Consider the following 12,818-nt stretch of genomic DNA (forward strand, 5'->3'; position numbering starts at 1 on the left):
TTCAAGTCCTTTTAGGAGGTATTTTATTTTATTTTTGTAATAATTTAGACCGTTACCATTTCTCAAACAAGGACTAAATGTTAAATATACAAAATTAAATTAGACAGAGCATTGAATTCTATATTCAATATGTTGCTTTCGGAAGATTGGCCATGTGTATGTCCTTTAACTTTAAAAGTCTTAGCTTATTTCTAATTTTTATTTATTTATTAGTAGTTGTTTGGTTGTTAAAATATAAAAAAGGAAATGCTTGGGAGCTCGTAGGCAATTTTTTTTTTTTTTTACTTTATAATTAAAGAAATATTTTTTAATGGTATTGTGATTATATATATATATATATATATATATATATATATTTAAAAGTATTAAAAAAATATAAAACAACCAGTGGCAGGCCATCCATATAAATAGTGGTGTACCCACAAGTTGTCCTTAGGGGGGCATGGCCCTCCAAAACTTTGTAAAAACATAAAGTAATCCCCTATATTTTATACATAATTTTAAAAAAAATTAGAAAATAGCCTCCCAAAAATTTTTATAATTTCTATATAATCTTTAATTTTTTTTAAAATTTTTTAATATATCTAGAAATATATCTCTCCAATTTTTTTTATTGTTGTAAAATTTTGTTTAATTTCTATATATTATCTATTTTCAAGAATATAGCTTCTCCAAAATTAAAATTAAAATTAAGTTTAGGAGAAATATTAAACTTATTAATATGGATTTCAAAATTTTTTGTTATACAATGTTGAGTTTTTTAATATGGAATCTAAAGTAAAATACAAGATATATTATTTAAGATTGATAATCTGTGAGAAAAATAGTTTGTAATTATATTTTTATGATTTTTCAATCTCTTTTTAATTAGATAAATGATGTTTGCAGTCGTAAGATGTGTACGTCCTGCCCACTTTTTTTGCAAAAAAAAAAGAAGTAAATTTAGAACCTACATGAAAAAAAAAATATTTTTTAATGGTGATCAACTTCTCTCTCTTTTTTTTTTTTTCCTTTCAAATGGACTACCTACAGCTTACATACTCTTAGACTATAACCTAACATTACTCTTTATATTAATGTGTTATACAATAAAAAAGTTAGCCTCTCGATACAATTGCTGATTCCGCTACTATATATAAAAATTATTTGTAAACTCCCAGTTCATGAGAGACAGTTCATGCATTCGATGAAACGTTACGTAATTTTGTCTGCATGCATATGCATTCAAAATACAAAACCGTGTTCCTCCATATGTCACTCTTGTGTTCGTTACACATGCAGCGGGAACTGCACGTTTTGTACGTTTGGGACAAACAAACAGGTTATAATAATTTGTCGCTATTTCCTTGGAGGAGCTCTCTAGGACAATATATATATTGGGACTAGGCTGAAAATGCATGTATGTTTGTGTTTCTGATCAGAATATGGAAGGTTGCAGCTTGCAAGTACTTTGGGGAACGGTTACATCTACGAATTAAATTAGTAAATCAGCAAAGCTGGAAGGTTGCATTGATCTACGATGATGATTATATATGTATATATACTTGAGACTCCTGGGTTTTAGGCCAAAGAGGGGAAAAAAATCAATTGAATAGGAAGGCTTGTAGATCCTTTGAAATAAGAAAAAATTTAGTTGCAAGTATAATTATGCATTAATATGTACATCAATATAATGTGATTGATCAAAAAGTAAATTTTATCGAAAACAGTGTTAATTTAAATTTTAAATGTAAAAGAATCAGTATTAGTACGCAGATTAGTACGCAAGTTTGCTTGTACGTAACAAAACTCTTGAAATAAACATGACATATTAATGCCAAAGCTCCCTGCATACATGTAACTCATGGTGTCATCTAGATAGTGAATTGAGATGAAATGAGTTGAGATGAGATAAGTTGAGATGAGATATATGAGTTGAAAATTGAATAAAATATTATTAGAATATTATTTTTTAATATTATTATTATTTTGAGAATTGAAAAAGTTAAATTGTTTATTATATTTTTTGTAAAAATTTGAAAAAATTATAATAATAAGATAAGATGAAATATTTTCACTATTCAAACGAGGCCATAGTTAAACTAGGTACGTACCAAAGAAGAAAAGATTTTGAGACCTTGGGATTTCGAATGAGAAAACCACCGGTTTTTATAACACCTTCATGTATAAGTTGTTCAAAGAGAGTTTGAAAATCTCATTTTAACATCATATATATGCTTCAAACTATCTCAAGATCTGATCAAGTTATCTGTTAATGCATAAATTTGCACTACAGGTTGAAATAGAGGAAAGAATCATCCCCAATCCACGATGATGGTTCAAACGTCGATACGATATTTTTTACGTTTATTCATGAAATAAATAATAAATAAACAAATAAGAATAAATAAAGAGAAATACATAAATTTACATGATTTGGTATAATGACTACGTCCACGGTTGTTTGGGGGCGAAATCTACTATAATGAATAATTTTACAATCTTTCATAATTTCACATATCTCACAATACTGTTAGAAGTCCAAGAGGGCCTAACTCACTCTTAAAAGATGCATTGTAAGAGGAGGTTTGCCCATGACTTATATATAGCCCAGGAGTGGTCTATCTAGGCGATGTGGGATATTCCAACAGCCCCCACAAGGGGTAGGGGATAAACCTCTTCGGAGCTAAGGGAGATAAGCCTAAAAAGACCAGGTAGCCCATTGGCTCTGATACCATGTTAGAAGTCGAAGAGAGCCTAACCCACTCTCAAAAGACACCTTAGAAGAGGAGGTTTGCCTATGATTTTTCAACAACCTAGGAGTGGTCTACCTAGGCGACGTGAGATATTCCAACAAATACAATAGAGGAAAGATCATTTGGAGTTGTAGTGGAGTTTGTAGTAGGGAGCTTTTGTTGAGAGCTTGTATAGACAGTCTGTTAGATTTGTGAGGGATCTCCTCTTTATATATATATATATATATATATATATTTATATAGGTCTATTTCCTTAGAGTGATTGAGTCTAACTTATCTCGTAAAGCATTTTTTTTTTTAGAAGTATGTGTTTTTTTCTTAGAAGTTTGAGAAAACTTGTTTTTATCTCTTTTTGTATTTATTTCTTAGCGTGGTTTTCGGTCTTATCTCGAGATTAAATTATAAACTTCTTATTTGACCTTTACATTATCCAATAACTGTTCAATACATAAGAAATGGAGTTATATATATTACTTGAGAATATATATGTTATATGTCTAGGGTCAAATATTTATATCCATCAGTACGTACTGTTCATCTCGATCTCCATTCATAAAAAAATGTGGTGTTCATAAACAATCAATCCTATTTCTTCGATATAAAATCTTAAGCAACAGTGATAAGAGGTAAGCGTTTTAAAATCCTTTATTATCACCATTACGTGTTGATTTTCTCTAAAAATGTTATAGACGGACACTTCTGGCCTATGCTTTGGGGCAAGCTTTTAACTTTTTGAGATTCGATTATTTCAGTTTTTTAAATTATCTTTTTACCTTTTTAATATATTTCTATATATATGACACTGTAATTGAGACTGAGCTGATATATTTAACAATCTAATAATGGTTTATTAACAAAAAGATCAAAATAATGGACGTTGAAAATATAAAAAATAAGGTCCCGTTTGGTTACACAGATGAAATGAGATGAGATGTTTTAAATAGTAATGAATAAAATATTATTATACTATAATTTTTTAATATTAATTTTGTATTAAAATTTGAAAAAGTTAAATTGTTTATTATATTTTGTATGAAGATTTGAAAAAATTGTAATGATGAGTTGAGATGAGATGAGATAAGTGTTTTGATTTTGATTAAACCAAACAAGGCCAGAAGTTCAAAATTAGAGTATAATAGCCAATCTATCTAAAGAGCAAACTACAGGGACTATTTTAATATATTTAATTTTAAGAAAAGAAAGTAATTATTATTATTTTAAATAAAGAAATACATATAATCCAAATAAGGCATTTTCTCTAGATAATATATATAGTCTCTGAAGAATATACTTCCTTTAAACAAATATCCCATCTGTCTTCCTAATAATATATATATAGTACTTAATGAGTTTAAATATAGTCAAAACCTAAAATGAATAACAATATATCTATACCATAAGTTACACGATCTTATTTCTCAATGCATTCGACATCTTGATTGCCTGGACAACAGGCGACTCTGTCCATCACGTAATTACTCGAGATGGCTAAGAATCTCCATTTTTCAAAATCATCCATTCTCTTCCTCGCAATTCATCTGTTCCTCGTAATTCTCTCTGGAAGTTTTACGCATGCATCCCATTTTTCTAAATCCATCCAAGGCCTAGAGGGATCCCTCAAGGGCCAGAGGGTGTCGGGCTTAAATGAGGTCAAGCGTTACCTGAATAGGTTCGGATACTTGGGATACGAAACTGCAGACAAACACAGCATTGAAGACGATGATGATGAGTTCGACGAGGGCTTGGAGTCAGCTCTTAAAATGTACCAGAAATATTACAATTTGAAGGTTACAGGAAGACTTGACTCCGATACCATCAAACAAATGAATGTCCCACGATGTGGAGAACCTGATACATTAATCAATGGTGGTAATCATGTCTTACATCCACAATATGCATTTTTTAAGAACAATGCTAAATGGCCGCCTTCTAAGCGTCATCTCACGTATACATTCAACTCCAGCGCCAAAGCCGTTCGCATGGAAATCCTAAACGCAACCTGCTACTATGCTTTCAAAAGATGGGAGGCCGTAACTAATTTCAGGTTTCAAGAGGCACCTCAGGGTACAAAGTCTGACCTAGTTATTGGATTTCATCGAGGTGATCATGGGGACGGGACCCCATTTGATGGGCCTGGTGGAGTTTTAGCTCATGCTTATTCTCCCACGATTGGTCAACTTCATTATGATGCAGATGAGAAATGGAGTCTTAGCCCTAAGCTAACTATAAACCAAACGGACATCGTGTGGGTCGCAATGCACGAGATAGGGCACCTTCTTGGACTTAACCACACTCAGGTTCAGAATGCCATTATGTTTGCTTATGTTAAAAACGGAGTTACTAGAAGAGGTTTGCACCCAGATGATATAAGGGGCATACGTGCTTTATATGCTATTTAATGAACATTCATTCAATATATGTAATTAAGGCAAGAATGACTTGTTTTGTAAGGCTCATTAAGCAACATAAAGTTGTTTTGTTTGATGCTTGAATTCGAATGAGAGTTGTTCTACATGTATTAATAATTTTACGCACAACATTATATATACGTATTGAGTAAAAGACTCATTTTATCAATTTTTTTTAATACGAGTTTTAAATTTCATAATTTTTAGTGTGTATATCAATAGTTGCTATATTAACACATATTGTTATCATGTAAGTAAAAATTATATTAATTTCTATTCAAATAAATCTTATAAGGGATCAGTATTGGCTCATCAATCAAAACATTCAGTTTGTTAAAACTTAAATAAGCCTTCTTTATTTTGACCCACATCATTGAATTAGGCATTTAGTGGCCAAAATAAACTTAAACTACAATTTCTTTTTAAATTTAGGGAGATTCTAAAGCTACAACCAAATCTATTTTGTTTATTATTCTTGATATCTCTTGCTCTCAAAATATTCTAGCCAAAATCCACTTATGTTAAGGCCAGATGCATGCGTAGGTAAGTAATGAGAAGAGATGAGAAATTGTGAGAGATTTGTAAACATATAGTAGTGAAATAGTTTGTGTTACGATTTTTATTGGCTTATGGAGAAAGAGGAAAAAAAAAGTTGAATAAAAATATTATAAAGTTAAAATTATAATTTTTATTTTGAAACTTGAAAAAGTTGTATTGTTTTTTATGTTTTGTTTGGAAGTTTGAGAAAATTGTATAAGATTTTGTACTTGGATAATGATTAGGCAATGAAATTCATTAGATAAAACAAAAAACTCAAAATTAAAATTAAAGTGTTTACTTTTGTGTTTGAATGATATTGTTTGGGAAGGAAATTGTGAAAAATTTTGTGATGAAATGAAGTGAGATTATTGCCAAACAATGTCTTATTCTATCTTGCACGGTAATGACAACTGAGTCGTCTATATATTCCACATGCAACTAGATTAATTAATTGCTGCTAGCCAGCATCAAGCGTGCTTTTTTCTTATTCTTCTCTACTTAATTCATATGCCCCTTCATTGTACGGAGAATACTTGCTGCATTATTTATTGTCACTTTTAATCTTAATTCCTTCAAGAATAGTCGTACTTGTAGAGGGATAGGAAATTAAAGGGGAGAAGAACTGAAGAAGGCTGCGAAAAATCCAGCAAAGCAAGAGTGGTGTTTGGGCACCGGCCGGGAGAAAACGGGACCGATCGAGCTAATTAATTAATTCCCACTTTTGGAGAATATATACTTGCTAGCTAGCTAGCTTATAATATTTAATGATCACTGCATTTAAGCCAAATGCTAAATAAATGTCATGAAATTAAAACTCGTTTAAGCTAAATGTCATGAGAATTCTTGCATGCATCATTTTCAAAGTAAATAAAAAAAAAATCAAATTAGTAAATTTTATTATTAATATAGCAGGAAAAAAAAAAAGAAAAAAAAAAGAAGCTAATCTAGCCTGGAGTGCATTTTAAGTAGCTTAATCGAAATGAAAAATAAATATTCTTTAACTAAAGTTGAGCTAAACTGATACTATATAATAGTACTCTAAGATTAGGATATATATATATATATATATATATTAATTATATTCTCTAGCCAAAAGCCAAATGTCTATGTATGCACGCTATAAGAAAAACTAGTGCTTACGAAGAATTATTTATGACAAGAATGACAATTTACTATAAGAATTAACTAACTTTAACAGAAAATTATCATTTTTGTAGCAAATTATAATAGAAAATAGGTTAGAGCAACGTGCAAAGCACGTTTATCTAGTTGGGTGAAATAATATTTTTAATAAAAGAAATATGATTTTTAATAAAAAAAATTAATTAATGCATAATTTAATATATATAAAAAAAGTAAATTATAAGAAATATCTTTGAATAATAATAAGTTAGTGAAATTTAATAATTACATGTTTTGATAGACTAGAAAATAAAAAGATTTGTTTTATTTGACTCATGAGGTAAATTTAATTTGAAGACAATTTGACTAACGATGCGAAATGTGAGATCTCAAAAATTAGTATGTTTTAATTTATTTATTAGTATTTTTATTATTTATTTTATTTTATTTTTATTAATCACTTTTTAGATTTGGGCCTTTTGTGTAGTGGGTTAGGATAGGGTTTTTGTTGTGTTGTGAGTTGTTTTTTGGGCAAGGGGTGGAGAAGAAGCCCAGCTACTGGCAAGTGACCCCAGCCACACTTAAAACACTGCCGTTTTAGCCAAAGGTTGAAAACCTATCTCATCTCCTACCTCCTGTGTGCCGCACGCCGCCTCCCCCCTTCTTCTTCTTCTTTTTCTTTTTCCTCTTCTTCTTGCTCTTAATCAGTCCCTCTCCTTTACCGCTTTATCAAATTGCTCCGTAATTTCATCTCTCTACTTTGAAAGCTCTTCTTTTGCACTATTCACCTTAGCTTATTCTATTGTGACCTTCTCACTTGACCTCAGAGCTTCTTCCTTCTCGCACAGAGCTTCATGCCCCTGCCTCCCGCTCTAGTCGTGCTTCTTAACAGCTTCATGAGCCAGAGCCTTCAAGCAGTTGAACGAAACTTGCAACTCCAATTTCGAGTTCTTCACCAATGTGCGTTCGTTTTTTCTATTCTAATTAAATCTTGTGAGCCAGAGCCTTCGTCCTTGTGCGTTTGTTTTTTTCTTTTCTGATTAAATCTTGTGGGAGCTTTGAGCAAGAGGGCAATCTCCATTGTAAGTTAAGAATTCAATAGTGTAGTCAATCTTTTGCTTTCTTTCATTTTCTTTGTTGGTTTTGTTTCTGTTCTTTCTTCATGTTGTTTTTCGACCAAGACATCTCCTACTCAAAATTTGTTACAGGTTTACATTTCTTGACTATTATTTTTTCCCTTTGATTCTTGGTACTGGATTTAGCAGTGGGTTAGAAGTAGGGAATAAAATCAACAATGCACTATCCTCGAATTCCTTCATATTCTCTTATACTTTTTGTTAAGCAGAAGTTTGACTGCTTAGAAAACTAAGGAAAATGCTAAATAATAGAAAATCTAACTCTTTGCATTCGGACGTTTAGAAGAACATAGTTAAAGTTAACGGAAAAATAAAGAAAAACTGTTAAAACAAGAAATTCCATTTTATACACACTTTTTATATATAGAAGATATATTAGCATGTAATCGTAAGCTACTAGGACACCTTGCAACCCTTGAATTTAATTTATATTAAAATTCTGATCAAAATCAGCCGCTTATAATTTTACATATAATTGTGAAGTAATTCTACATATAACTGTGAAATGTATAAATACCGGATAATTTTATATATAATCGTGAAATATATAAATATCGCATAGTCACTTTGAAAAAGAGTGAGATCTACTATTAAAAAATTAATTTTATTTCATGTGGATCCTATGTATTATTCACTTTTTACAAAGCGATTACACGGTCGCATAATTTATGGTTGTAAATATTTTTTCCCTTATTTTCTAGACCGTTTAAATTACTTGGTTTACAAAGGCAGACAAACACGTACAGTTTAACACATGATATTGTTTTGACTTTTGGGAAAACAAAAAATTCTCGATCGTCAAGTACTCTATTCTTGGCATTATGGCAGCTATTTTCTCAACAGAAGGTTTTTAAAAAAAGCCTATCTGTCAACATCCAGTGGTTTTGTGTTCGTTAATCAAATGATAAGCGTAGAATATTTGTTAATACTAAATAAATAATAAATATTAATGTTGTTCTTATAATTTTAAGCTAAAACGGTACTGGATTTGAATTTAGAATATTAATAATTGTACATTGATGAATTATGCCCATTAATAATTCTTGATTTAAACTCTAAGTGGTCTTTTATTGAGATTTTTCTAAATTTACTACCTTTGTTGCCCATATAACAAAATCAAAGATAGTACCTACCAGCTCTCTCCAATTCTTCTCATCTTATTACTGGCAAAAATCAATGTAAAATATATAAATATTTAAAGTACCCACAAAAACTTTCAAAATGGAATGATCTTCTCTTTTCGCTATTAGATTTTTTAATTAATTAACTAATTAAAAATAAAGAAATAAAGAATATAAATACGGTTATATCTACAAGTCATGATACTTTTTTGTTTTCTCTTTTCGCTTTTAAAGGGGAAAAACTAAAATAGTCAAAAATGGCAATTTTTTGTTTATAAAATAATTGATTTATTCAGGCAAGCCAATTCCTTTGCAGACTGTCAATACCTAATATAGCCATCCACTTAACAATAATCCTAACCTAATTTGAATGAGAATCTATATATATACATACCGGCCCACACCCACACACCATAAGTTAAAAGATTTCTCAACACATCCAAGCCCTAGCAAGTAATCGAGATGACTAGGAATATCCATCTTTCAAAAGGTTCCCTTCTCCCAATCTTAATTCATGCACTGTTACTTGTAAGTTTTACAAATGCATCCCATTTTTCCATACCCATCCAAGACCTGGACGGATCTCTCAAAGGCCAAAGGGTTCGAGGTATAAATGAAGTCAAACTTTACCTCAATAGGTTTGGATACATGGGATCCGAATTTGCCGAAAAACACAGCCTTCAAAATAACAGCGATCATTTTGACAAGAACTTGGAGACTGCCATTAAAGAGTATCAGAAATACTATAAATTGAAAGTTACCGGAATTCTCGACTCCGCAACCATCAAGCGAATGAATGTTCCGCGATGTGGAGCGCCTGATAACGTCAACGGTCTTGCTCCACAAGAAGCAGCAGTAAAACCACAATATCATTTTTTCCCAAAAAAACCCGTATGGCCACGTTCTAGGCGCCATCTCTCATATACCTTCAACTCTAGTGCCAAAGGCGCTCCAATGAGCATATCAAGGGGAGTTTTTGCCTATGCTTTCAAAAAGTGGGAGGAGGTAACTAAGTTCAAATTTCATGAGGCGAGTAGAGGTGAGAAAGCTGACGTAGTTATTGGATTCCACAGAGGAGAACATGGGGATGGGCGCCCATTCGATGGGAATGGTGGAATTTTAGCTCATTCTTTTTCTCCCACAATCGGTGCATTGCATTTAGATGCGGATGAAAAGTTTAACCATAGACCCAAGATCGGTAACAATGAATCGGACTATGTGTGGGTCGCAATGCACGAGATAGGGCACATTCTTGGACTAACTCATAGTTCAGAAGAGAAAGCCATTATGTTTGCTTATGTGGAAGATGGATTAACTAGGAGAGCTTTGCACCAAGATGATATAATGGGCATACATGCTTTATATCCTCATGAATAGCGCTATGGGGGCACATATATGACATCAATATTAATAATGGTGCGAGGCAAAAGTGAATTGGCTAATTGGGCTACTTATGATCAGTTGTGATTTGATGAGTAATATTAGACATGAATATTTTGCGAGTAAATTAAATACATGCAAGTACAAGACTTTTATAATTATGCCGATAATATAATTTTTCAACATTACTTTATTATCATATATATGTTTTGTCGTGTGTACCATCAGAAAATTAATTTGTTTTAAGTTATACACCACGAATTGTGATATATGTATGTATGTATATATATATATATATATATATGAAAAAAAAATTGCCTTATATATATATATATATAATCGTGCGTTTGAACACGTACTAGCTTGTAATTAATGCGGTATATATAGGCTTGTAATTAATGCGGTATATATAGTCAGGTGGATCAAGATTTCTTATATATCAAACTCTTTTCTGAACTAGTTCAAAGGGTTTGCACTCGGATTATATAAGCGTCATACATGTTCTCAAATGCTAATAAATAACAACAAATTACTATTCATTCAGGATATATAGTATGTGAAGGCAAAGAGAAGCAATATCTATAGTTTTATAAGAAACTGTTATAATTGTGAGTTTCTCGGATTGCTTCATCAACGGTGTTGGTTTAGAATCCCCTTTTGACTCTTTACCATGGACTTCACTATTGTTAATCGGTCGAAGATCCAATTAATAAACACTACATTAATAACAGTTGTCATAAAGGATCATTGTTCATAATTGTAAAGAATTCAACACCGCAAGATTTTTGAAATTTTTGACACAGTCATTTCTATTGATAGTAAGTATTTATACAGACTTGACTCAGCTATATAAGGAATTACAATCCTATTACAGAGCAATTAAATTGGACATTACAAAATTTCAAACATAGTATTTATTACAAAATCAAATTTACAATACTGGAACCATCCTTGAATCATATCTAGCACAAATCTTGGCTAATAATTCCTGTTTCCGTTATCTCTTAGTTGTCACCAGAACACCCTTTGCATCTTCCTTTATACGCCCCCTCAAGAACGGGCTACCATCGGTGAGGCTGATCTTGTTTCTGAGAAGATCAGTATGTTGACGTGATCGAAAGAGGCTTTGTTAGTATATCCGCAATCTGATCATTAGTGTGCACATGACGAACTTGAATTGCATTTTTTTTAACTAAATCTCTAACAAAATGTAGATTAATCTGAATATGCTTCATTCTTGAATGTTAAACCAGATTAAAACTTAAATGAGTTGCACCCAAATTATCACATAACAGCAATGGTGGTTTTGACAATGGAAACTGGAGCTCATGAAACAGAGAAAGTATCCACATTGATTCGGTTGTTGCTGTGGCTAGTGCTCTATATTATGCTTCTGTAGACGACCGTGCAAGGTCTCGTTGTTTTTTGAGCTCCATGAGATGGGTGTTGAGCTAAGTAAAACTAGATATGCAGATATAGAACTTCTATTATCCAAGTTGCTTGCTCAATCCGCATTCGAGAAGCATGTGAGTTTTGGTTTTGATGATTTTCTAATCGTGATACCATGAAAATAGTGTTCTTCAAATATCTCAGCAGTCTCTTGGTTCTTGTCCAGTGATTTGTTGTTGGACAATGCATGAATTGAGAGAGTTTATTTACGGCAAAACTAATATCAAGTCGAGATAGAGATAGCTATTGCAAAGCACCAATAACACGTTGATATTCCGTGGAATCAAATGATGAAGATCCATCATCAAGCTTTAATGAAATCGAAGTTGACAATGGTGTTCTCACATCTTTTGCACCATTCATACTTGTTTTTGCAAGGATTTCACGAATGTATTTGTGCTAAGATAAAAACATGCCTTCTTTTGTAGGAATTACCTCAATGCCTCGAAAGAAATTCAAAGACCACAAATCTTTAAGAGAGAATTTTTGGTCAAGCTAATCAATGATGCTTGCCACAAATTCAGATTTATTTTCAGTAATGACCAAGTCATCAACATATATCAAGCAATATGCAAGTATTGAGTCATGATGGTATACAAATAAAGAGGAGTCAGACTTGGCATTAACAAATCTGAATTCAATAAGAGCTTGTTTGAAGGCTGAGTACCAAGCACGTGGTGTTTGTTTAAGCCTATAAATTGTCTGTTGAAGGCAGCGCACATGATCTGGTTTTTCCTCATTCCGAAATCCTGGTGGTTGCTTTATATAGACTTTCTCAGTCAGGTGACCATGAAGAAACACATTGTTTACATCTAGTTATCTTAGTGACTAGCCCTGCATCGCAGCTAGTGTTAAAACTGTTCTAATTGTAACGGGTTTAACTACAGGGCTGAATGTTTCTTTGTAGTCCAAACCAGGCCTTTGATG

At 31.9% G+C, this 12,818-nt stretch overlaps 2 protein-coding genes across 2 annotated transcripts; both read left to right on the forward strand.

Moving 5' to 3' along the window:
• Positions 1-4,169: 4,169 nt before the first annotated feature.
• On the forward strand, positions 4,170-5,227 carry LOC122302199 (metalloendoproteinase 5-MMP-like). Its single transcript, XM_043113337.1, has one exon. The coding sequence runs from the start codon at positions 4,220-4,222 to the stop codon at positions 5,132-5,134; it is 915 nt and encodes a 304-aa protein (XP_042969271.1). The 5' UTR covers positions 4,170-4,219; the 3' UTR covers positions 5,135-5,227.
• A 4,483-nt stretch (positions 5,228-9,710) lies between these two features.
• LOC122303033 (metalloendoproteinase 5-MMP-like) lies at positions 9,711-10,439 on the forward strand. The gene has a single exon (XM_043114564.1). It carries the CDS (start codon positions 9,711-9,713, stop codon positions 10,437-10,439), a length of 729 nt encoding a protein of 242 aa, XP_042970498.1.
• Positions 10,440-12,818: the final 2,379 nt, after the last annotated feature.

Source organism: Carya illinoinensis, chromosome 3 (genome assembly GCF_018687715.1).
Source record: "Carya illinoinensis cultivar Pawnee chromosome 3, C.illinoinensisPawnee_v1, whole genome shotgun sequence".
NCBI lineage: Eukaryota > Viridiplantae > Streptophyta > Magnoliopsida > Fagales > Juglandaceae > Carya > Carya illinoinensis.